The sequence below is a fragment of the Thermobia domestica genome, chromosome 16 (assembly GCF_964235325.1).
Source record: "Thermobia domestica chromosome 16, izTheDome1.hap1.1, whole genome shotgun sequence".
NCBI lineage: Eukaryota > Metazoa > Arthropoda > Insecta > Zygentoma > Lepismatidae > Thermobia > Thermobia domestica.
Window position 1 is genome coordinate 75508771 of NC_137469.1, and position 27581 is coordinate 75536351.

A 27581-nucleotide genomic window follows, 5' to 3' on the forward strand; every position below is an offset into this window, starting at 1 on the left:
TCCGGTTTCAGTTTACCCTTACTGGTATCGAATTCTAACTCTTTGTCAGTTCTAAACCCCTTAATATGACAATGCTTCTCCAGGATGTTAACCACTTGATTGTGTCTAAATATACGGCGATTAGCATGTTGAATACATTTTCCCAAAACATGGGCCATAGGCTCAATCGATTCCTTGCAAGTTCTACATTCAACATTTAGATTTGGCTGAGCTCTAGCCAGAGCTACCCTAACGCCATAAGTGTTTGTACGCATCTTCACTGCATCTATAAACCTGTTATCCGGAAGAACCTCATTGTCAAAAAGGAAACAATTAGAGACAGGGTCATTGTGAAAATACTGAATACCTTTCCCTTGACTTTGCTTCCCCTTTCATATTTCAAAACATTTATCTCTTAACTTTGACTTCATTTGATTTAACACTACTAAATTATATGGTCTTTCGATATTTAGTTTCTTTATAATCTTATCTTCAATTTTATTTAAATTCGATACCTTTATCATGTCAAAAAGTTATAATTTTCCAGGGATCTTAATGTATAAATAAACTTGACCTGGGCGAGCCCTATTGGGGAACCCTAGTCCACCGTCTCTTTCTTTGAACAGAATACGCTGTCAACAGTTGAGTTTACCAAATGCAACCAAAAAAAAAAAAAAAAAAATTAAGTCATCAACAGAGTTCAAAAAATGAAGGCTCACTCGCAATCCAGACGTAAAAAAACTTTGGGAGCAAATATGTTTGAATCAAATAAATTTTCTGGCGTGTCTTTAAAGAAAGTTTCTACACACTCAGTATTCTACTTAATTCGTCTAAATGATATTTGTTCTGTATACCATTACATAAAGTGTATTTGCACCCAAGATACTCGAAAGCTTCGTCTACTTCTAAATTTCTTATATAACTATTGCCGAACTTAAGGTTACCACCATCAATAATCCACGATTTTCTATGTGGCTTAACACCAAATGACAAACATTTATTCACAGCAATTTTCATATCAAGTTTGTCTAACAACTCACATACGAGTTGTAACACCTCAAGTTCATGCTGCGAATTAGAAACTAGCAATGCGTCATCGGCATATGCAAGTAGAGGAATACGGACATTCTGAAAACTAAACCCCTTCTGCTTTATATCCAATTTCCTTATAACACTGTCTAATACCAAATTGAATAACAATGGACTAAGTGGGTCCCCCTGACGAACGCCGCGCTTAATCTGAATATTAACATTCAAATTACTAAATTCAGTTGATTATTTTCATATAAATTAGCAACAGTGTTTACATAATTTGCTGGTATAGCTCTATTTCTCAAGGCATCTATTATTGTTTGGTGTGGAATTGTATCAAAAGTAGAGATGCAAGGGCTCGGGAAAAAAACCGGCTTTTTTGGAAAAAAAACTCGGCTTTTTCTGCTTCGCTTTTTTGCTTGGGAAATTTTGGGATTTTTTGAAAATTTTGCTTTAAACTGATAGAGGAGACTTTGTTTCGCTTCTCTACAACAAAAAACTCATTTAGTTAGTGGTTGATGCAGATAATAATATTAAACTTCAAAAATAAACCATGAATTTCAATAAGATTTTTTAAAATTCTTAACATATTTACATTATGAATTCCAAAGGATTAACCAATATATTTAATAATATTTTAACCTCTTATATACAATAAGTACTTTAAAAAATGATACACAAATAACTAGCAAAATTGTATGTAGTATTTTTACTTCAAAGTATCACACACCCTCTTTATGAAGCAAAATGAAGAAAAACATGATAGAAATCTGCACATCAAGAGCTTTGTTTCGGGTCGTTCTGTACATTCTTGAAATTTTTCAGTTAAGTTTTAACTTTCATATACATTGTATGAATATTTCGAACAAAATTTTCACTGATTGATCATATATGTAATAATCTTTACCATCTATCAGGTGCTTCGGATCTGCAAAATCGGAAAAGCTCCAAATTCTGTAATGCACTGACTGTTCCTTAAGCTTGTTCAGAATCGGGAAAGTATCGAATTTTCTGTTCATGGATCACATACGTAATAGACAGTTCATCTTAGCGTAGGGCTATGGTTTCCTAGGCTGTAGAATATATAACCACCATCACGGTTTACACAATGTTGAAGGTTTTTAAATTTTTAACAAGAAAATTCAACATATAGTTACGAAACTTTTTTTTTTATTTTTATTTTTTTATTATTTTATTTATTCTTTTTTTACAAAAAAGAAAAACTATGGAATACATTTAAAAAGAGTGGAAGAATCAATCACTGTTCCAATTCACAAGAAAGACGACAAAATTGATTGTAATAATTATCGAGGCATTTCTCTTAACATTCTATTAATAAGATTGACCCCATACGCAGATGAAATTATTGGAGATTATCAGTGTGAATTTTGTCGAAATCGACCAGATATTTACCATTCGACAAATACTCGAAAAGAAATGGGCATATATTACCCAGTACATCAACTGTTTATTGATTTTAGAAAGGCTTACGACTCGGTAAGGAGGGAAACATTGTACAACATTCTTACAGAATTTGGAATACCGAAAGAGCTTGATTTATTAAGTGTTTAAATGAATTCCAGAGTAAAGTCCGAGTAGAAAAGTGAGAGCTTCCACGTCGAGATTGGCCTGAAACAAGGATATGCGTTATCGCCGTTATTATTCAGCTTTGTTCCGGAGTACGCTATAAGAAAAATCAAAGATAGGAACCAGGGCCTAGAGTTGAATAGTATTCACCAGGTTATGGTATATGCTGATGATGTAAATCTGATAGAACAATCGAAAGAAATGCAGAGGCCTCATTAAACGCTTGCAGGGACATAAGCAAATGCAGAGAAATCTAAATACAAGGAAGTTCACACGGATCGTAATACGGCACATTATGAATGCGTTAAAATGTCAATTAATACTTTCGACACAGTGGATACTTTCAAATATCTTGGATCAGTATTACCAGACCAAAATCATACCCACAAAGAAATTAAATGTCGACTAAAATCAGGAAATTCTTGTTATTGTTCAGTTCAAAATATTTTGTCGCGAATTCTGCCAAGGAATTTAAAGCTTAAAATATATAAAATGATAATCATGCCTTTTATGCTTTATTGTTGTAAAACATAGTCGCTTACGCTGAGGGAAGAACGCAGACTGAAATTATTTGAGAATAAAATTCTGAGACGAATATTTGGACCCAAGAGGAACGGGAATGATGGAAACTTCATAAGGAGGAACTGCATAATTTATACGGTTTACCAAACATTGTTACGGTCATTAAGTCTAGGAGGCTCAGGTGAGCAGGTCATGTAGCCAGAATGGAAGAAAGTAGGAACGCTTTCAAAGTTTTAACTGGAAACCCAATCGGGAAACATCCATTAGGAAAATCTAGGCACAGATGGGAGGACAATATTAAGATGGACCTAGCAGAAATAGGAATACAGAGTAGAAATTGGATTGAATTGGATAAGCACAGAAGTCAATGGAGAGCTTTCGTGGCCATAGAGAAAGAGAGAGAGAGAGAGAGAATACATTTAAGTTAAGCACAACTACACAACAAGCACGAGTGAGTGGTTAGCTTTCGCACTTCTATCGTGAAGTCCGGGATTCAACCCCGCATTCAACCATTTTGACAAAAGTTTTTCTTAATTCCATCTGTGAATGTAGAGATAGTGCGTGTACTGTGAGTCCTGGCCGACTTACTTTCTAATCGTTTTTAAATCTTTGTTATTATTAATTACCAGCAGTGATGGATTTGCGAAGAGGGTTAGGGTGGAAATGTCTTCCGGATTGAAGCCTCTACCCCGAAATTACGGAATTTCTAAAACAAACTAAATATTTGTTTTGCCTTTACTCATAAACTTCAAGCTGTTCTCAAATAAAACATTAGGAATTTTTATAAAAACTAAGCATTAATAAGAAACCCTCCCAAAATACTTTTCTAAATCCGCCACTGATTATCAGTATAAAATGGTCTTCAAGGTTGTATCTGGATGATTATAGCTGAATATACAAACGAAACGAAATATTTGTTATTCCTGTACTCATAAACTTAAGCTCCTCTTAAATAAAAGTTAGAAATTTTTAGAAAAACCAAACATTATTCAAAATATTTTTCTAAAATTCCAAATATTTTTCTAAATCCGATACTGATTATTTCTATCAAACGGTATTCAAGGTTGTGTCTGGAATATTATTGTTAAATCATTCCACAGCTACAGTATAACGGAAATGTGGAAGTACGCTCTGACAGATATATTGAAAAACGTACGCTCTGATGGATATATTGAAAAACATGTTTAATTATGTGCTAGAAGCTAGAGTACTAAGCTCTAAGAAGTGAAACACGGATGACTAAAAAGAAATGATCTAGAGAAGAAAAAAATGTCGATAATTCAGAAGTTAAAATCAAGTTAAATAGTTTCTAAAATTGCCCTCAAATACTACGTACTTTATTTTTACTTTAATTCATGAACCATGTGCTCCATCCATCATGATGATGAATTCTAGAGCGAAATATGGCATTCAGGTCATGGAATCTTATTTAACTTTAGAGTATACTATAAGAAAACTATTTAAACAGAAAAATCATGAAAATGAAAAAAGCCAAAATTTCCAAAATTTTCGTTTTTTTTTTCTTTCAAAAAAGCCTTGGAAATACCTAATAAACAACCATAAACAGGTTTAACAGTTTTTCCCAGCTTCAACATATTATCCAACATGAAGCAGTTAACAAGAGTTGCATTACCTGGTATAAATCCTTTTTGAGCATTATGTATATGGATAACAGATCTTAATCTGGTATCAATAATTCCTGTTAGAATTCTACATAACACTGAAGAAATTGTCAACGGACGCCAATTAGTTACCTTAGTTAAGTCTTTACAAGTTTTAGGAATGAGTACAGTTTTGTTGTTTCCAACTCATTGGGACATATCCTAAGGTTAAAATTAAATTATACAATTTTACCAGTACGTACATAATCTCCTCTTTATCGATATTCTTTTTACTAATTTTATCTAATCCAGGTGATGATCCAAATGGAACACTTTTAATTCGTTTCTAAACTTCTTGGAAAGTAATAGGTTGCTTTAGTTTGCATTTTTCTCGTCGGTTAACTCTTGTTCAATTATTGTTAACCTGCTCCTACCTGATTTGCCTCATAAATCATGATATAATTTACGAACTTCCTCTGACTCTAAAGTAACATTTTCCTGTTCAAATATATCTCTATAGTCAAATACAAATTTAGCCAATTTACCAAGATCTTTACTATACGTGTTCTGTAAATTGGCATACTTATGCTGAGTATTATACCTATATGTTTTACCTGTATTTCTTTTTTCCTTTTTATTTTCCTTCTTTCCCACCATTGCCTTTCCCATATATGCATTTAACCGTTTAAAAGATTTCGAGATACGGTCATCCTGTTATAACAATTGCAACCCCACCTTTTTATTTTTCCTTTATAGTAGTAATATCAACAAACAGTGAAACTCGAGTCCTATTTTACATCGGATGTCCATATACCAAATTTCATGTCTCTATCCTGCAGAGATTCGAATTATAATAATTTTCACCCCTGATGGCGGCGGTAGCTTTCCTTCCTTGTTACTCTGGCTGTATAATTCCAATTCTCTCTTCACTTTTTTTATCATTCCATAACTGTTCGTAATCATGTATATATATTTTAAGAAGCACCTTATATTATAGCTAAGCTAATGCTGAACAATAACTTACCTACTGACGTTCCTATTATGCTTGAAGACTGGGGATCTTCGTTACTTGCATTTTCATTCTTTTCCGAATTTGGATCTGGTAGTTTTTCATCTTTACTGCTTCTCATAGCATACGAATGCTCCACATCAAGTAGTTGTGTATCTACACTCATTTCAGAAGCTGAAGAATCATCTGTTTTGTCTAAACTAAAGCTAAAAGTTTCAAAGAAAGACATTTCATCATCTGAAAAGTCACTTTCATCCAATGATTGAACTTCAGAGATCTTGAGTGAGTTATCTGCCTCATCAGCTGTAATTGTGCCGGAAGAGGTAGCCAGCATAGTATTCTTTTCTTCAACGGTTTCATCAGAATTCTGCATTTTTGCAACAGATGATTTTCCATCATCATCTGCTAACGTTTCTACTTTTGCGATCAGCGTATCGGATCGTGAACTATCTGATATTTTACTAGAACTATCTGATATTTTACTAGTGCTGCTTTTATCATCAGCATCTATAACTTTGCCCTTTTCTATACTATTAGGAGCTTTTCGGTCCTTTAAATTTTGCAACACAGATGGTTTTAATAGTGATTTTACATTGGTAGAAGACATTTGAGCCGGGACACTTCGATACTTTCCGCCATTTGAAATTCTGAATATTCCTGATTTGGCACTTGATCCGGGAGCTAACATAAATAACTTCTTATTGTGTGTTTTTGTATTTATTTTATGTTTCTTTGACTTCGATTGTGTATTTTCTTCGTCTTTCTGTTTTGCTTTCTCTAAATCAGAATCGTCATGTGGCACTTTCAAAAATAACTGGTTCCCAATCGGTAACAAATTATTACTGTCTGAAGTCAGATACTGAAATATTCCTGGCTTTAAGACACAACATTCTTGGTCCTTAAAAAGCAGGTATGCTGAGTAGTTACCTGACTGTAAATGAAATCTGGAACTATTTCTATTACTTCTATTACTAGATCTCATGTACGAAACGTTTCTGAAAGGTACATCACGATTTAATTTACTATTATAACTACATGATGCGCTTTTAGCAATAAATTCTAACTCTTCTTTTATTAGTTCGTCCAGCTTATTTGACTCATTGGAGGGTTTATTTGTATTCTCTATACAAATGGATATATTTTCTGCCACTGTACGATTATTTGTATTCTGAGTTACTGCATTCCCTGACAAAGAACTTGGCATACTATTCTCATCATGCATCGAAGAATGTTCTTTCTTACTTTTCTCAGCAGCTAAAGATCTGTTTACAAGTATCTTCAAAGCAATGTGTTCGTCTGTGTATGGTTCATTCAATGCTATTCTTGTATCCCGATTTCTTTCTTTAAGTGATGTACATATTACCTCATTTGATTTTCCTATAGAGATAGGAAGTTTTGATTTACTTATTAATGATAAATCAAGAATGTTCGCTTCATTAGATGCTGCCTTATCAGAATTTTGTTCTCTAACAGATGATACTGTTTCTGGATCTAACGGATCTAATGCGCAACCTTTAAGGTTTGATCTAGTTAAAGTTGTCAAGTTAAGAATGTTTGATTCGTTAATCGACGCTCTGTAAAACACACCTGAGACCTCCAACAGCACATCCTTATTTTTTACTTGTTTATCCACCGAGTCCTTTGTACTTGTATGTTGTTCATTAGACAAGCTCTCAGTACTATTTTTTCCGTCGAATTCGGTGTCACTGGGCGTAATTCCATGAACAGTCTGTACATCAGATACAATGAAATCTGAAATATTTTCCTGAACAGGCTGTATAACCTGTCGTATTTGAGATTCAGATATATTATTACTAGAAATATATTCCTGAGCAAGTTGCGAATACGGCTGTACATCACACAGACTAACATTTGGATTATTTTCACTGGATTGTATATGTGGCTGAACTTTGTAGTCACTCAAAATATTTTCCTGGGTAAATTGTACATCTGGCTGTACATCAGACACACTATCACTCAGAATATGTTGCTGCTCAGATTGTTTATACGATTGTGCAGCAGACACACTGGCACTCGTAGTACTTTCCTCACCCACTTTTATATGCGGCTGTATGTCAGACACATTACCACTAGGAATATTCTCCTGAACAAGTTGTATACGCGGTTGTACTTCAGATATATTGTCACTAAGAATGCTTTCTTCGACAGGTTGTATATACGGCTTCACTTCAGACATAAAAACATCTGTTGTGAAACGTTTTTCGACACAACGTTTATCTGACCGGTTTGTTTGTTTGTTTGTAATTGGGTCATCATCTAGATCCAATCCCAAAATAGATTCCCCAACCTGTTCATCGATTTCGGACTCGTCCGATGCACAATAAGTGTTAAAAACAGCGTCACTTCCTTCACTACCTCTTGCTAAACATGGATCCGCCTCTAGTCCCAAAATTGTCTCACCATCTATTTCTGGTTCCATTTCTTCGATTTCTTCGATTTCTTCTTTCACAGGAACTCCTAATATCAAGTCAGATGTAAAGACACCTCCTGATATTAAGTCAGCTGGTACGTACGTTGCTGGCTGAGTAGGCAATGTATTACCCTGATAAAAATTAGAATCAGAGTCTGTATATTCGTACTCCTCAGCTGTCGGCTCGAAAAAGGATTGTGAAGGTGTGTCCCAACCCAGATTATCCAAAGGGTCGTGCCAAGTATGATCGGTTTCTTGCTTGATGTCTTTTTCCTCAACCTGAAAACGAAATGGAAAAATATTAAAAACATCATTGAATGATGAAAAGGAAGAATGTTATTTCAGAATTTTTACATTAAAAATTTATGTATTTCTAGGATTTCACATGGAACAATTTATAAAGGAAAAACTTTTCTTACTAAATCTAGCACGTGCAATGTAAGAATCAAGCGCAGTAACCAATAAACCAAGATCAAGGCCTGATAATTTTCTATGAAATTAAATCAACATATGACACAGTAGGTCAAATACTGCCTAATCAAATAAACCACTTTTACAATATGTTATATAAAGTACTAGAAGACACTACTATGTTGTTTTATTCTATTTAGTTTTCGATAAATTCTTATGCAATTGTGCCTGTGTTTTCTTTTTCTTCTCCAACTCAATAAAAAACAATAAGCTATTATATCAGAGTGTTTATTTAATAGAAGTTAACAAGGAGTTTATCTTTTAAGTGAGAAACATGACTTCTTTATATTATTGATGGTGCTTAGTTTTTACGTTATGTGGTACTACTCTGCAGACTAACGAAAACACGGAAATAAATGACAAATTAAAGTCGAAAAGTAATAAATTCGAAAGAAATGAACGAATTCGATAAAACAAAGCAAATTCTGGTTTCTACCGAATCTACACGGTGATACCACAATGAAACATAATGATGTTCGATACATATGATTTTAATGATTTATGAAAAGCACGACTATATAATATATGTAATGAACAGTATTGAACACACAAACTATATTAATGCTGGAACAAAACTAAATGCCTTGCAGAATGTCCTAAGTCACAAAAACACAAAACTGGAAAAATGTTAAATGTTTACGTTTGTGCATCCAACCACTATCATCTTGCACTGCCCACTGTCTTCTTCTTCTCACATTGTTGCCAACCTTCAAATGCGAAAACTAATTAAACAACTAAAGAAACAAATCCCCAACACATGGCATGTACGATGACCAAACTTGCAAATATAAATGGCAAACCAGCCCTGTATCCTTCGTCATTAAGCGGTTAGCGTAAGTGCCTTTGGCGTGGTACACTAAACTCAAAATTAAATCAAAGAGGTAGGTTTATCATTTATTTATGTGATATGTATTCACCTAAAGCTGCTGCAAGAAACAGTGCTCTAGCTACCGGTTGAGTTAAAAGCCCCATCGTTACAGGTCTGGTACTGTGGGTCTCCGAGAAATTCGTCGTTACCAGAAGAGCACTGAATTGCTTATCCGAAAGCTGCCCTTCCAATGACTTGTTCGTGAAACTGCACAAGATTTCAAGACATATCTTTGCTTCCAAAGCTCAGCTGTCATAGCTTTACAGGAGGCAAGTGAAGCTTATCTTGTAGGGCTTTTCGAAGACACCAACCTGTGTGCTATTCACGCAAAGAGACTCACAATCATGCCTAACACCCAGCTTGCACGTCGTATCTGTGGAGAACGTACCTAAGTTTGAAGTTCTGGTATTTAGTTCAAAAACAGGAAATAAAACCAACAGGAAATAAATTTGCCAGCCCATACTCTACAGATGATTGCCAGCTAAACAGTAAACCATTGGTTTATTACCTTATCCGCTGGTCTAGTGGCTAGCTGGTCATGAATCTTTGGTGCACGTGGTCCCGGGTTCGAATGCTGGTGAGAGGAATTAAAAATTTGAACGCATTACAGTGTTTCCAATTTCACATAAATCTGTAGGTCCACGTATCAAATATCCTCAGTTGAAAACGAAATGAAATCTTTTAAGTTTTACGTCCCACGGTTATGCCGGCTAGCCTAAAGGAAATGGTGATGATGAGAAATGTAGAAAAATAGTGGGCTGAAGAAAGTGGGAGGAAACAGGAGAACCCTGAGAAAACCTACGCACACGATGTTAGTCCACCACAAAGTTTACTTGGCGCGAGCTGGGATCGAACCAAGGACCCTATGCACCAGAGGTGAACACTCTATCACTGAGCCCCTAATACGCTCTACCCTTTTGCCTCAGTTATGAAAAGGAACACTAAACTTTAATAAATTTTAATATTATTTTAGTTTGCTGACTATAAAAGAGGTAGCTTCTCGTGTTTCAGTAATAGGTTCATATGTCTGAAACATAAATAGTATCGCAGAAATAAATGTTTAGTGAGTCTGCATTTTCTTTCTAATCCACAGCAACATCAGTCTATTTATTGTGACATACAAGTGACTACGTCAGAATTCACGTCAAAATATTCGCCATGAGAAATATAGAAACATGAAAATTTGTTTTGCCATAGAAATTGGTGTAACACACATTAAGGTTCAACGATATTTACTTGTGTCCTTGTTTTATATATGAGCGGGAATAAAAAACGAATTACTTACCAGAAAACAATAGAAGAATGATTACACAATAAAGTAGTACTGGAGGGAAAGAGAATAGAGAAAAGGAATGAAAAAAATAAAGAACAGGATAAAATTGTAAAGCATCCAGGTGAGGCACTATGTTGGAATGCAGGGTCACGTGCTCAATTGATAATGTTAGTGCACTAAGACTGTAATTGAAGAAAATAAAGCAGTTTTTTTATTTTCATTGAAAAAAATGCCGACTTTTTTTTAGAATTCTTGCTTTTTGTGATTTTCTTATTTAATTATCAGCTTTGTTTTCTTATTTAAGTTACGGATGTACCGATATATCGGTATCAGTATCGGTGATATCGGCCACTTTTCAGAGTATCAGTATCGGCAAATGGACACCAATACATTTTCCGAACTATTTTCAATTAGTATAATATTAATAGTGACACTTATATTTCATCGATTTCTTTTAGACAAAGTTGATCTAAATTATTATCAATTGTACAATCGATTTCTTAATGCATGTGTACGCCTTGATTTGCACTACTCGTACTCAACTGATATTTTTAGTCCCTCCATTTCAAAATACTGGTAAAGTAAAGCCAAAGGTCCTCAGTCAGGATCATGGGTGTCCGAACAAAATTTTCTAGGGAGGGCCAATTCCATGGTTTCTATATTACGTCTGGTATTTAAAATATGTGGTTTGCTATATTACGTATACATTTTCGTGAGCCAGGGGAGAGGGCGGGACCCACCCTGCCCTCCCCCTTTGGTCGCCTATGGTCAGGATAGCAGACCCGTCATTGGAGTCCCAAACGAGACAGAGGTTTCGATTCACAAGAAAATGCTATGGAAGAAACTCACAAGACGCTCACTTTGTCGTTATTTTCTCCTACTTACTGGCTAAAAACAATTAGTTCTAAAGTTAATTAATAGTTTTATCATTTTCGACTACGCTTAAAGATCCCTCTTATTTTTTTATGGTATACGCAGCAACAATTGGTTCACCACGCATAATTTTTTAAAGAATAAAAATGTGTAGGTAATATCCGTTTGCATATGTATGCAGGTGCGGCGATTAGGGGGCAGTTGCCCCCCACATTTTTGAAATGTATATAGTATTGTTTGGAAATGTAAAGTTTTTGTACATATTACTGATTCATAGAAAAAATGGTGCCATGTATTTGCCGCGGCATGAGTACTTTTTTTTTTTTTCTTTTTTCGGTGGAGTTAAGAAAGCTACATGAATTGCTATTTAATTGCCACGGAAAATTGCCCACAAATTAACCTTTTGGAGCGCAATAATTCCAGCGTACTTTCATTTCTTCTTACAAGATCTTGATATTAGTCAGCCATTTTGAAACTTATTGAGAGAACATTTCGCAAAACAAGAAAAGTCTTTCTCAAGTTATTCTTTAATTACACAAAAATCGAGTTCCTAAAATGTCTTTTCTTCTTTTTAAGAGTAAGGAATATTGATTAAAAAGAAAGTAATATGAATCAACTTCTACCGTTTTCATTGTTTTGCCTATAGCATTTATGATATTCCGCAATTACAAATTGGTGGTGAAAGATTTTTTTTTTTTTTTTTAATATTAACAGACGCAGCAAAGTCCTTTTTGTTGGCTTTTTTCCTTGAATAGAAAATAAGAAAGAAACAGTTGAGAATGATGGAAGAGCACTGCCAGAACGAACTTTAAATAATAATAATATTAATATTTTTTCGAAATTTGTATGAAAATTTATATTAAATGTATTTGATTAAATTCAATAGATAATACATTTACATATTTGGAAAACATTTTGGTATCAAATAGTGACCGGTGGCCACTGGCCAAATCTCACAATTTTCCAGACAATTTTAAGACGTTCATGAGCAAGGAATCAAATCTCTTTTTAGATCTTCGTTGTTTAAGAATACAAAGTGCTAGTACCTACTTGCGTTGCTCTTCTCAATTTACTTAATAAAATATAAAATACGATATACGGTATTTTAATCGAAAAAATAGTATCCTATTAATTATACAACCTTTTGTCAAACAGAAACAATCAGGAAAACTAACATTGATACATAAATATTCAGATCATGTCTTGCTCACCTCCGCTTTTCACGTCCAATCACCATATGTAATAGAGACCAGTAAATGCAATGTAACTATCAAAGTACATTAACACTCTAAATATCAATCACCGACTCTTAGAATTAATTTTACACTATATAAGTATTGGTTGCTTTTTTCATTTTATGTGAGCTCGGTTAAATTTTGAGGAAATATACTTTTTGTGTGGAGCCTAATATGAAATTCTGCTTTTTGTCTTTGTATGTCTAATTTTGGCCTTATGTCTAATATACCCTATTACAATGTTCATCTTTTCATTATTCTGAAAATTCCTGATAATATAGAAGAAATGTGTGCAAAAGTATCGGTATCGGCTCTATCGGCCTCTTCAGTATCGGTATCCGTATCGGGTATCGGTGCATCCCTAATTTAAGTATCAGCTGAATTCCCTGACCTTTCCAGGTTTTTCAGCCAGCCGTGAAATTTCCTGACTTTTTCAGGACTTTTTACGAGTAAGCTGAATTCCCAGACTTTTCCAGGTTTTTTTTTTCAGCTATTCGTGAAATTTCCTGACTTTTTCAGGACTTTTTACAAGTAAGCTGAATTCCCTGACTTTTCCAGGTCTCCCAGGTTGATGGGAAACCCTGCCACCAAATCGTCTCAACGCATGACTTCTGAAAGCGTGTTTTCACCGGTTACGGAGAACCTTTACCGATTTAACCTGCTGATTGGTGCTGTGTAGAAGACTCGTACGCGTGAAACACTGACTTATCACCACTAATGTCCTTTCTGAACCACTCTAGGTTCCTGTCTGCCATTTCCACCAACTCACGACTCGCAGAAACTCGCCACTCCTTTTGCTCATCAGTCAGTGCTTGTAACATAAATTAAGAACAAAGTTTTCTTTTTCAAAGATTCTGTTCCACAATTTTCCTAACAGTATCTTCTCCAACGTTCAGAACCTCAGCTTTCGTCCTTAGTGACCGGCAACGATTTTCAACAGAGTTCGTTAGTTTAAACAGAGTTAGTTGAGTTTATTTTGAGTTTAATCCCTTTCAGCAGCGAGGCCATATAAGACGGGACCTATTGATTAACGTGGAATCCGAACCACTGAGCTTCTGCCAGGAATCGAACCCGGGTCTCCCACGCCATAGGCGCGTACGCTAACCGCTTAGCCATGAAACAGTTCTAAACAGAGTTCGCTAAACATAGAAACACAGTACACTAATTTCTAAAGCTCTTCCAAGACTTTGTCACTCTACAAATCTTGTATCAAACTTATGTTTGCTCAGAACCCTGAATATGTGACGCTTGTATAAGATCCAGGATAAAACCTTAACTCATTAAAAATAGGAAAAAAAAAAAAAAAAAAAAAAACTGCAAAATTCCGAGCTATCTTGTTTATAAGCAAACAAATACCTTTCCATCTCCACGAACTTAAAACTGTTATTCGCTAAATAGGAATTTCAAAATTATACTCTTTAAGCTAATACGAACATTACATGATACTCTTGTTTCGATATGATTGTTATAATATTTACATGATATTCTTGTGTGAACTACCTAACAACTAACTAGACTACAAGGAACTGCTTTTGAGTTTTCAAATAAATGTACCAAATAGACAAACACGTATAAGAAAATATAATTTCATTTATTGGACAAAAGCACGAAAGAATAAGCCAGAGAAATCACCAACATGAAGTGGAGTATGAGTGAAACCTGCAAAACACTTACAAAAAGGACAAGCAATATAGACATTTATGTTTACAAAGTACGCTTTTTCTGTCTTATAAAGTTTAAAGCTAACATTGTGAATATACCGTGAAAGATAAGCATTGTAATTGAGTATGACCTCTATTACCAATAAATAAGTATTATATATATATATATATATATATATATATATATACAACTGGTGAAAATAGAAACAAATTGATAATGCACAAAGGTTGATGTTAACTGGAGCTTTGATGAACGTTAATGCACAATCATAAGTGAAAGGAGATAATGAAATACAATTTACCACAATCATAGATAATGTTATTCTACAACTGAAAATATGAACCTGAAGAATTTTCTGTTTTGCCAGAATAACAATTCCTCCAAAATCTAAGATAAGGCAGCGAGTAGAGGAACGAACTCAACTGCATTTTATTACGTATCATGTTGTTTTGGTATCCTGTGAACTACTTTTTATATAATATTATTATTTAATTTTAATAACTGTATGCTAAAACTATTTTGTTTATTACAAACTAAAATACAACTATTATTTAAAAAGTAGTTCACAGGATTCCGGATGGTAAGTTTTGTATTATTTTTAGTATGTCAAACTCTTATGTACAAATAGTAAGCGTTCTTGCATGTGGTACGAGAGAGGGATTCGAATACAAGAGAGGTTCGTTAAACTCAAGTCTTATACTGTCCAGCATTAAACAGGAACTAAACCTCAAACAAACATATATTTTTTTTTTTTTTTTAAATGATTTCCGCGCTCTTACACCAGTAAAAATTCATGCTTTGATTATACATTGTCTTTATCAACATATAAAGGTTAACCTCATCAGGTAGACCTCAGATAACAAAGTAAATGAATATATAATGTGTATCAAAAGTCCGGGGCCATAGACCAACTCTGTTACGAAAAAATAGAAAGTTGTTCACTTGGGACCTCATCATACCAACAATACAGCATTATTGGCAAACGAATTCAAAATATTCTGGTTCCTTCACACAACAATATGCATGTTCTCCATACTATTTTTGTGTGCCCTTACGTTTTACTTGAACCTGCTGAATTGGAAACGTTGCTTTTTCATTTAACATAGGGTGCCTTGAGAGTGTGGAGCCCAAACGGGTGGTACGACTGGAAAAATTTCACACCATTTTAGCCTGAAAACCACTTATTTTTAACAACTTTCCTATCTTTTAATTTTTAAGAGGCGAATAATAATAGAATGAGCTCCTCCTATTGCTCGTCATTCATGTCTATCTGTAATATGAACTCGAAGTAACAGAAATGTAGGCTCACCGCTGAGTATTCTATTACTATGTGCATGGTATCCTAGTATTATGTACATTATTATATATAGAAATTTCTAGCAATTTCCATTGTCGTTAACTTCGACTTTGTTGCAACTTTTAAATACATTGTGGCTATGTTATCACCGCAATGAGCGTTGGTCACTTATCAACGATTCTGTGATATGTCGTAGGCTCACCGCTGATTAGCTGTGGAGAATGCAAATTACCCTATTATTATGAGCATTATTCTACACAGAAATTTTTGGCATTTTCCATTGTTGCTAACATTGACTGTGCTACGGCCTTTAAGTGGATTTCTTCTATCGTTACCATGACAACGAGAATTCGTCAGTTATCAATGATTCTGTGAATGATATACAATTCAACGTACAATTCGCTCCTTTGACAGTGGCACGTTCCGCTTGTTTTGTATCTTCATTTCCATAACCGAGTTGGCATATGAGCCCGAATTTTTTATACACCTTGTATATTGTCTAATTAGAGGTAGACGTACCTGGTCTTCGGATTGAATATCTTCCCATTTCCGATACTTAGTCACGATCTTCATCTTATTTTCATAAGACACTCTTATATCTTGTGACCTGGTTTTCTGCAGGGTACGTGCGTATGCATTTATTTGCTGTGGAGAGTTAACGTAAATGTTTGTCTTTTGCTGAGGTACACTGTTAACATTTGCTTTTTGCTGGGGTTTGGTATAAACGCTAGGTATTTCAAAGTCTTCTAACCTGGCTGGCGTCTTCCGTATTCGTCCTGATCTTGTATGTTCTGCAGTTTTATTATCTATAATAATAGAAATAAATATACCAATGCATTGCCCTTTCCAACAAACACCGCCAACATTTATCAAGTATTAATTAATTATCACATTAAAACGAATATAGCACTACAAAGCGTACAAATGTAAATGCTTTGATGTAGTTTAAGTGACCAGTTGTGTCCACTAAAAGATACAGTAACAGAACAGAACAGTAAAACTAATATCTTACAGTTTACTGGAAACTTAAGTTATCCTTTTAATACAAATATCTACGTACATTCTTTAAAAATACAAATGTTTCTCAAATAGTTTTTAAAAATAGAAAACGAATTAATATTATACTTTGTTTGATTTGGCTGTTAACTCAAACAGAAGGCTAACAGAGATACACAGCTATGTATAACGTAAACTGTTTTCTTTAAATTATAAAACAGTACGAGGGGTGACTAAAAAGTTTCGAGCTTGACATAGAGAATGAGAATCTAGAATAGAATAATTATATGTATTAGAATAGTACAACCTTCAATATTAATGTGTATGAAGCTCTTGGTTCTGAGTAATTTCTTTTGTCTTTTACATGCTCGTGAAGTGAGTGAGATGGCAGAAGTTGAGAAAATGGAAAAAATCGAGTACAGGTCATAAAAGGAATGTCGGCGTCTGAGATCCACTAGAATACGGTCAATACCGTAGGTGAATCTGCCCCTTCATATGCCACCATCAAAAGATGGGTGCAGGAATTCAAGCGTGGCAGGCAGATTGTTGAAGATGGGCCGAGATCTAGAAGACCATCAAGTGCTACCACCACGGAAAACATTGGCCTGGTATTTGATATGATTATGGAAGATCGCCGATTGTCAATTCGACAGATAGTAGAGAGGTTGGCCATATCACAAGAACGAGCAGATCATACTCTAAAGCATGACCTTGGTTTATCAAAAGTTTCTGCTCGACGGATCCTGCGTCTTCTGACTCCCGAATGAAAACGCACTCGGTATCTCTTATCCGTGGACAATTTGAAACTTAGGACGTGATGTGGATGATTTTCTCTGTCGATTCATCACTATGGACGAGTGTTGGGTACACCATTACCAGCCAGAAACAAAACAACAATTCAAGCAATGTAAGCACCCCTCCTCCCCTACCCCAAAGGAGGCAAAGGTTATTCTCTCCACTGACAAAGTGATGGTCTCTGTTTTTTTGGGATTCTCAAGGTGTGATATTCATAACCTGCAAAGGGGTCATATCATCACAGAACAATATTACAGTGACCTTTTGAAAAAACTTCAAGTGCAAACTCAGGAAAAAAGTCCACAAATAATGTCCAGAGGCATTCTCTATCATTATGACAATGCTCCCGGTCACACATCAGTTGCCATGGCTACTATTCACAATTTCGATCTTAAGTGCAGAAGTCATCCTTTTTCACAAATAAGAAAGAAAGAAAGAAAAAAAAAAAACAGAATTACGAAGCGGCTCAAGCAGTATTCCAGGAAATACTGTCTACATGAATGAGCAAGCTGTGGTGTTTGAGAAATATTGTAAATAAAACAAAACCAATAAAAAAAAAAACCCTTGATGCACCACTCAGATAACAATATTTGATCTTTTATATAAACTAGTGATTTATTATACATGCATTGATGAACACTTTAATTTATCTCTAAAATTAGTGGTTGAAACATGTTTAAGTCGTTTGGTCTCACTAATATCTAACTTGAGGTATAAGAATAAAACAGCTACATAGATATTTTCTTAAACTAAACAGATGACATAGTTGCGATAGCAAACTAAACTCCTTTTACTTCGTTATTATGAGTTGAATTTAAGTACCTTTATTTTGAACTATCTTTGGAGAATGTATGTCGCTCAATAACAGGCGTCTTTTGAAAGCATGTTTCTGTGATTCTATTGCTTTATTTTCAGTGATATCAGTTTCCGAAACGTGCTTACTCTCATTTTGCTTGGCACGCAAATTGGTACGTGATGTATGTTCAACATTTCTATCTTGTTTAGTAAGGGAACTGTGTTTATATTCTACATTCTCGGTGCGTTTCAAGCAAGTAGATCTGTTGTCCAGTTCAAAATCTAAGTATTTTGATGGCAATCTTGTTCGTCGCCTCTTGCTTGCCATTGTCACTGAATCACGCTCTGCAAAGACAGAAACAAACAACAGTATATTACACAGTAATACACTATTGAATAATAATGTTTCAAGATATAACATGATACGAAAAACAATATACAAAAATATCCTTAATAAGTAATGACTCTACTTATCTTTACAGGTCATTGTTGTTTGGTGAGAGAAAATTTTCGTCAAATCAACTAGTTACTGTCTTTAATGACTATATAATCGGAAAGAGTACTCCAGGAGAAATTTCTTTGCTACTGATAACTTTTTAACAATCCTAGAAACGAAGCATGCTAGCCATTTCTGAAACACAATACAGTAATGATCAATAGTCCACCAATAGTCAAGAAAGAATCACAAAGAAAAAGGCTCAATCTCGTACCCTTCAGTTTCCACATGGAATGAGCTACTAGTATCAAATTTCTTACGCAGTATAGATACAATTTACGAACTTCAAATCCACTTAATACGTTACGGATTTCATGTTTTATGTAGCTATGTTATATATATATATACATATATATATATAAATAAGTATTTCTACCGTAAGTTGAATATAAATATTTCTACCTGTGTTTGTATATCTATTGGAAATGCTGTTTTAAATTGCCTATCATTTCACCCCATGTCTAGCTGTGTACCTTAATCAGTTAAGTCAAGGGCTCCTGGTACGTATATCATATATGATTCGTAAATATTTCTATCTTGTTGAATTTCGATTGATGTAAAATTTGAACTTTTTTTTTTTTTTTTTTTTTTTGTTTACTTTCTATCAAACATTTCTGAAGTTCTATAGTTAAGGTATTAATAGCTCTAGATATAGTCTTTGACGAGGTCGTACCTGCACAGCGTGAGGCGTCTAAAAGTACTCCCTCAAATACCACTTTGCGGTAAACAGCAATATCAAATTGAACTCATGAGACGAGGGTAGGAAAAATATAGTCAAATGGGGCATCAGGAACTTCTTTTTTTTTTTTTTTTTTCAATGAAAAAATAGACAAAAACATGAATAACATGAAAGGGCAGACACAGAAGAATACGCCATTTGTCTCATCCTTCTACTGCAAATAGTAACGGAGATATGACCATGGGATTGGTTGTTAACAAAAAGACAACTGACCCATTGACCGCCAGTACTTCGATACAAATGCCACCTGAGATGTGACAGAGCAGTCCTTGACGCGGAGCAAGCTGCGAGTGCCGAACCATGAGATCCTGCTACTTCATAGGAGGCACTCGTAGTAGTAAGAGGGAAAATGATAGTTTACAAACGCAGGAAAGGCGATGATCCTCATCTATGGAGAATGCAGAAAGAATGCCTCAGAAGTTTGCCATGTCTACGCAGAGAGATATTCGGACACCATCACGACGTCTGTTTAGTAAGCTCTTTGTGAAATTAAGGGACACCGGAAGTGTAATACTGCGACGTGTGCAGAACAAGCCAATCACCGACGAGGTGGTACAACGAATGTTCTAGCCGCTGTTGCTGTGAATCCACACATTAGCTACCTGTTATTGCCAGCGACAGTGGTATGCACCAGGTAGCATTCTGCATACACATACGTTTCACTCATATCATAGCTCCATTCATCATGAACTACATGGGTGTTACGACAATCCAGATTTATCGCGTATCCTATTCATCGACAAGGTAACCTTAATCATGACGTTAACCTAAGGAACATGCAACATTGGTCTGTAACAAATCCATATTGGCTTCGCCAAGTGGAACGCCAGCACTCATGGAGTGTTAAGGTTTGATGTGAAACATTGCGGGTTCCAGTTCACAGTGCACGATACACTACTGCATGTCTGAATAACATATTTCCCAACCGGTAGATAGGACGGGGAGACCCTGTCAAATGGCCGTCTCGTTCTCCAGATTTAAGCCGTTAGACTTTTTCTGCTAGGTGATACTGAAAGATATTGTCTACCGGGATGTGGCAGCAACACCAGACGATATGTAACAATGCATTACTACATAGTTGATACTAGTGGTCTACTATTGCCGCGCTTAAATGCATGCATGGGGTGCATGCCCGCGACCGTTCGGTCTATTTGATGGACGGGTTCCGCTTAACTGCACTTGCCCGTAGTTCCTCGATACTGGATTGTATCCACATGCACGTAGTGCACCGTCAGAATTTGTCCCCTAATTCTGACTCGCCTAAGCGATGTAACCCCCATTCTCTGAGGGAGTGGGATACGCCCACTGCGCGGCCAGACCGAAGTCCTGAGTGCCTACCAGTAGACATACTGGTTGAGGCAGACTGCTAGCGAGCCAGTCCTACCATGCTCTGCAGGCATGCCCGAGCGTTGTAAGGCAAGCTCACCTCCCACCCACGTTCACCGTTATCCAGATTCCTGGGATTGGCTCCCACAAGCTACCGAATCCCACGGTATGACCACAGCCCGGCAGAGTCCAACCCAATCCGGGAACCCCAGGCAATGCCCGAGGGGGCTTGAGTCTCGGCCATGCCTACCTCTATCGTTCAACTGGCAACCACCTTGTCGTGTAGAGGTACCACGCACACATCAAGATTCTCCCGTATCTCATCCCGGACCCAATGGAACGTGTTAAATCACAATTTGAGTTTGGTGCCGGCCCATATCCTACAGAGTTTCCTCCCTTTGGCAGGATCAGAACCATTACCCAGATTCCTGGGATTGGCCATCCCCCACCTCCGTTTGGTCCCCCAGCAGGCAGGAATCCGGCACTCTCCCGCCGCCGGTAAAGTCGTCCAAACAATACGGGACTTCCTCTAATTACGTTAGAGGTATACCGTACATTACCAGAGCCAATGACTGATGTAGACCGTTTGCTCAAGGCAGACATTGTCATTTGGGAGCCGTGTCTCCCCTGGTAGGCCCGCCCAAACAATACGGGGTTACATATCTTTAACGTGTTTAGGTACCACGTACACGTCGTAGCTAAGCTACTTGTCCGAATCCCAATGGTACGTGTAAGCCACCATTAGAAGAGACACCCACACCCTTCCTTCAGTAGTGTCGTTCAAACAATACGGAACTACCTCTAATTACGGAACTACCGTACACTGCCAGACCCAATGGCTGATGTAGACTGTCTACCTTTAAAGACAATGGCCATTTGGGAGCGGCGGCTCCCCTGGTAGGATCGTGGCTCCTTCATTCAGGAATGCACCAGACGAAGGAGGGACCCAGTTCCTCAGCACTCCTGAGGTACGAGTATGCGTTAGGATACTAAGTATCCCATTCCGGACCCAAGAGAACGCATTACACTCTTTTTGAGGGCAGTACCTACATCATCCTCCCGGTAGGGAGCTGGATCCGCCCACACTCTTGGACACACCAGCTACCCACTCTTTTTAGCGTGTTGGGGTACCACGCAGCCTTATCTCCCTTACCCAAGGGCACGGAATAATTGCCCATTTTGGAGGATACCCGAAGGCTCACCTCCGCCGGTAGAGCCGGCAGTCAAAGACTAAATACCTCACTGAGGAGGTGATGAGGTCACACGTACTCTCCCAGATCCAATGGCACGAGTTAGTAGCCCATTTCGAAGGATGGGAAACTTTACCTCCGACGGTAGTTTATTCTGATTTGCACCGACAATTAGAAGACATTACCAGTTTTTAGCACAGGATAGACAAGAGTGAAGCGTGTTCCCACGCTGCTCCCGAAACCCTATCTCCCCCTCATCAGGCAACCAGCCCACCACAAGGCAGGTGAACTGGCCTAAATTGAGAGGGCCCCTCCCCCTTTCTCAGCATGGGCTTGGGACCGGCCATGGTGGGGTTAATGCATTACTACAGCCTGTAGTGCCATTCCACGTGAGATGCTAAATTCTTGGAACGATCTTTGCGCGTTGCGCCTCCATGCCTGTGCTGCAGCGAATGGCCACCGTTTTGAAAATACACTTTGACAGACTAGGTTTACGCTCATTGCACATGTCAGTCTCTATGGTCCTCGACATACTATCATCCTCACTGTCATTACGCTCTATACACTGTCAAATAAATGGTGCTGACGATGTCTCATGTTTTCTTCCCTCTCGAACGCCATATGTTCATGTTTCTTCGTCTCTTCCCATGACTTCTGACAGTACTAGCAGTCAAGTGGGTCACCTGTCTTTTTGTTTACAACCATTTCCATGGTCATATCTTCGTTACTATGTGCAGCAGAAGCATGATACAAACTGCTCTGTATCTTTTCTCCTATGCCCTTTCATGTTATTCATGTTTTTGTCTATCGTCGCATTTCAAAAAATTCACTTCGTTCCTAATGTCCCATTTGTCGATACTTTTCCTACTACAACATACTTCTGTTTGACGAGCCCCATTTGGTATTGCTGTTTACCGCAAACGGCATATCGCTAGCGTTTCTCGTTTCTTCGGTATTTTAGATGCCTCACGCTGTTTATATTTCCTGTATATGTTCCGATCCATTTGACTTGACAGGTACCGAACAGCATCTTTCTTGGTGAACTCATTTTTGTAATCTGTCCAAATCCTTCCGGCATTGATAAGTTGTTCCAAGGTCAGTTTTAAATTGCATTTCTGAAGAATCTGCTGTAATGTGCGTGAAATAAGAACGTGGGAACTATGGAAGCCTTACACAGGTATCAGTGATTGATTTTTTTTTTTTTTTAATAATTTATTTTCAGAAACGGCTAAATTCTTTCTTCATGCTATTTATGGAACCAATAAGATTTCCCCGTAATATAACAGTATACATGATAAAGAAAGGAAATAATAAATTTTCTATTGTACCAATTCCTCTACAGGTGCTCAGCTATTCAGTTCACATGGGCTACACCACAACTCCTCTTTGACAACCTGTCAACTGTCAGAGACGCTTTGTAATAAAGACACTTGGATTTGCAAGGATACGAGACATTTCGGAATAGTCCATGCAGTCTAAGTAGCTGAGCATCGACCTCAAGTGAAGGAGTGTGTAGTTAATCAGGAAACAGGCAGGGTAGCACAGTGGTTAACGCACCGGCAGGTAAGCCGGAGATCTGAAATCGATTCTCGGTCCAGTCGCTTTTTTTTTTTTTGTGCATATCAAAGGATTCTTATTTTCCTTTCCTTTTTTCCAGAAGAAGAACAGAAAAGGTACAATTTGATTCTACAGAGTTCACACACAAATTCTTGTATTATTTCTCCTGAATTCCCATCACGAGCTCACGAATGATGTGAGCTGCATTACGAAGCCTGGGGCCGGAACCAGCGAAGTGTTGAAAGATTGTGTATTGCTTTCCAAAAACATGACCATGAAAGATACATTAATTGTGATTGCGGGAGGAAATGATGTGGCAAGGAATGAGGGTCAGGGGGCAGTGCGAAACTTGTACGAGGTGCTGTGTACGTTAACAAAGACTAATGTGTTTGTAGAGGGAATTCCATACAGACATGATCTGGTAGAGAGTTCATGTGTAAATATACTACTGAATTGTACCAATCGTAAAATAGCAAAGGTATGTAAGTTTTTCCCAAACGTATGTACGTTGATTTGCAGTCGCTAGATAGGTCACATTTCACAAGACATGGGCTACATTTAAACAGCAATGGGAAGCACCTTACGTATAATAAATTTGTCCAGCTCATAATCTCACAGTCTACTACCTCAGGTAATGCAATACCACTAGCTCATGCTAATTTTTTAGATCAAAAGTGTTTAATGATGCAGACTTAGCCAAAAATGTGCAAGCGGTTATAGCACAACAGGATAATGTAAAACAAAGTCACGCTATTGATTTTAAAGTGGGATATTTAAATGTTCAAGGGATCAATAATAAACATGTAGTTTTAAATGACTTTGGGAATGAGAATAATTTAGATGTCTTAGGTTTAAGTGAACATTGGTGCAAAGAGGATGAAATTGTGTTTAATAAATTAGATGACTATGTACTTGTTAATAGTTTCTGTAGGAATCACCGTGGTCACGGTGGGGTAGCTATTTTTGTAAGAGACAAGCTCTCATTTAAGTGTAAGAAATTAGACCTTGACTTTCTATGTACTGAAATCGATTTCGAAGCCACAGGTATCATTATTAATTGTCTTAAGTTGGTTTTCGTATCACTATACAGATCCCCAAACGGTAATTCAATAGTCTTTCTAGATAGGCTCGAGGAACTGCTAAACTTATTGAGTAGGCCTAGTTTTAGAAATTTTAAGATAGTCATAGGTGGTGATCTAAACTCTGATTTTGACGTAACAACAACAAAGAACAGTGTAGCTGAATTAAAAAATTTGTTAAGGCAATTTAATTATGGTATTACAAATATGAAGCCAACAAGAGGTCTAGCTTGTCTTGATAACATATTTATAAATTTCAATTTATGTCAAATTCATTGTGATGTATCAATATTTCCTTTTTCTGATCATGATTGTGTATGGATAAAATTGGATAACGCACTATTAAGTAAGGAGGTTGATATCTTGTCCACAGAATGTAAAAGAGTTGTCTCTAGGCCAATCACTGAGGGTAAAATATCTGAGTTTAAGAGTTCACTCTGCAACATGAATTGGTTTCAATTGCTGTCGAATTACAATGACTCTAATGCACTGTTTGAACGCTTCTTGAATTTGTTTCTCTATAACTTTGACATCTTCATCCCACAAAGAATTTGTAAAGTTAATCGGAGCCTACTTAAAAAGCCACATAAAGAAAATAATTCCACGTGGTATACCCCTCAACTTTACTCAATGAAGTGTGAGGTGATGTTACATTTAAACAAATATAGGAGAGAGAAAAATGATGTAACTAGGTCAGTCTATCTGAAAGCTAGGAATACATATAAGCAAGCTGTTAATGAAGCGAGAAAGCAGTATACTTCGGCAAAAATCGAATCGTCTGTTAATAAGTGTAAACAAGCTTGGAATGTAATTAATTCTATAGTTAAGAGTAATCAGGACTGTCTTTACCCCAATCCAGAAGATTTTAGTAATTATTTCGTAAATTCTGTAGATGAAGTACACAATAATATTGACAAACCTGATGTAACAGCAGTCAATCTAATGGAACAATCTGTAAATCCTATACACGATAGTTTTGTATTCAGAAATATATCTCCCCAAGTAGTTCTCAACATTGTAAATAACTTTAAGTGTTCAAACAGTGTTGATGTTTATGGATTGTCGAGTAATCTAATTAAAAAAGTTATTGATTGTATTGTTCTGCCGCTTACACATTGCATTAACCAATGTCTAACACAGGGAATCTTCCCCGAAGTTTTAAAATTATCACGAGTTGTGCCTGTATATAAAAAGGGACCCGAGAATTGTCCATCTAGTTATCGACCAATTTCTCTGGTACCAGTCTTCTCAAAAATTCTTGAAACTGTGATACATATGCAGTTATGTTATTATCTTGATAAGTATAACCTAATTAGTGATTCACAATTTGGTTTTGTAAAGGGTAGATCTACTGTTGGAGCGATTGATTCGTTGGTAAAGAGGGTTATTAGAGGGTTTGAAAACAAGGATTTTGTTCAGGCAACATTTTGTGATTTAAGCAAAGCCTTTGATTGTGTTGAACACACAATTCTCCTTAAAAAATTAGAGTACTACGGTATCAAGGGTTTAAGTTTTAGATTATTCAAGTCTTACTTAGAAAACCGTAAACAAATTGTTTTTGTAAATAACAATAAATCTGGTATTGCATCAGTTAAATACGGAGTACCCCAAGGTTCAGTACTTGGGCCACTTCTATTTTTACTAATGATAAATGATCTACCTTACTTTTTATCTGCTTACTCTATACTATATGCTGACGATACGACCTTCCTAAATACTAGTCCTGATCTTAGTAGACTTAATTCTATAACTGAAAATACTTGGGATCAGGTTGTGATTTGGTTTAAGGCTAATGGTTTTTTACTTAACGAGAATAAAACTCAACATATGACTTTTAGTCTAAAAGAAGTGCCTGCTGAGAATAACTCAACATGTGTGAAGTTCCTAGGTATATATATTGACAACAAGTTATCGTGGGAACAGCATATTAATTATATTTCTGGAAGACTCTCAAGAGTAATATATCTGCTAAAACAACTAAAAAATCATGTTCCTGATAACTATGTCAGATCGGCTTACTTTGCTTTTTTTCAAAGTATAATTTTGTATGGTATATTATTTTGGGGTAACGATTATCATGTAAATAGCATTCTTTTAATACAGAAAAAGGCCATCAGAATTATTTCAAACGTAGACAAATTAGCTCATTGCAGACCTTTGTTTATCAATCTTAAAATTATGACAATAATCAATCTATACATTTACACAGTACTCCTCTATATAAAAAGTAATCACCAAAATTTACAACTCAGGCAAGACATCCACTCGTATAATACTAGAAGCAGTAAATTCATAAATGTCCCATATCAACGATTGTCCAAATCATTGAACAGTTATGAGACAGTTGGAATAAAACTGTATAACAAGTTGCCTGCATCACTAAAAGATGAACATATGGATAGATTTAAAAGTAAGTTATACAATTGGTTAGTTGCAACGCCCTTTTATTCATTACAGGAGTATTTTAATTGTTCAATAGAAGTGTAACGTATTTTGTAACCTCGTGTTGAGCTTGTATTTAAAATGTATATTGTTATTGTAATTTATTTTGTAATGTCATTTCATCATTAATTTAGTTATATATCATTATTTATTTATACTTACGTATCAATATTGTATCGCATTTTGACGTTGTCTATTGCTATGTATAGCTTAACGACAATAAAATTCTTTATTATTATTATTATTATTATCACTAAGTAAATTTGCTCTGCCCCGTGACACTGCGAACACTATTATTTCTTGTTAGATCAGGGTGTCCACTCTCA

The 27581-nt window shown here is 36.2% G+C and overlaps 1 protein-coding gene across 10 annotated transcripts in view; it reads right to left on the reverse strand.

The window, feature by feature from the left end:
• The window catches only part of LOC145673174 (uncharacterized), a 159242-nt gene that overhangs the window by 63596 nt on the left and 68065 nt on the right, over positions 1-27581 (reverse strand). For all 10 annotated transcript variants that reach the window (XM_081742626.1, XM_081742623.1, XM_081742622.1 and 7 more), the window contains 3 exons: positions 18454-18771; positions 16360-16646; positions 5746-8440 (listed from right to left, as the gene is read on the reverse strand). In XM_081742626.1, coding sequence (XP_081598752.1) covers positions 5746-8440; positions 16360-16646; positions 18454-18771 — 3300 coding nt within the window. The remainder of the gene's footprint in view (positions 1-5745; positions 8441-16359; positions 16647-18453; positions 18772-27581) is intronic.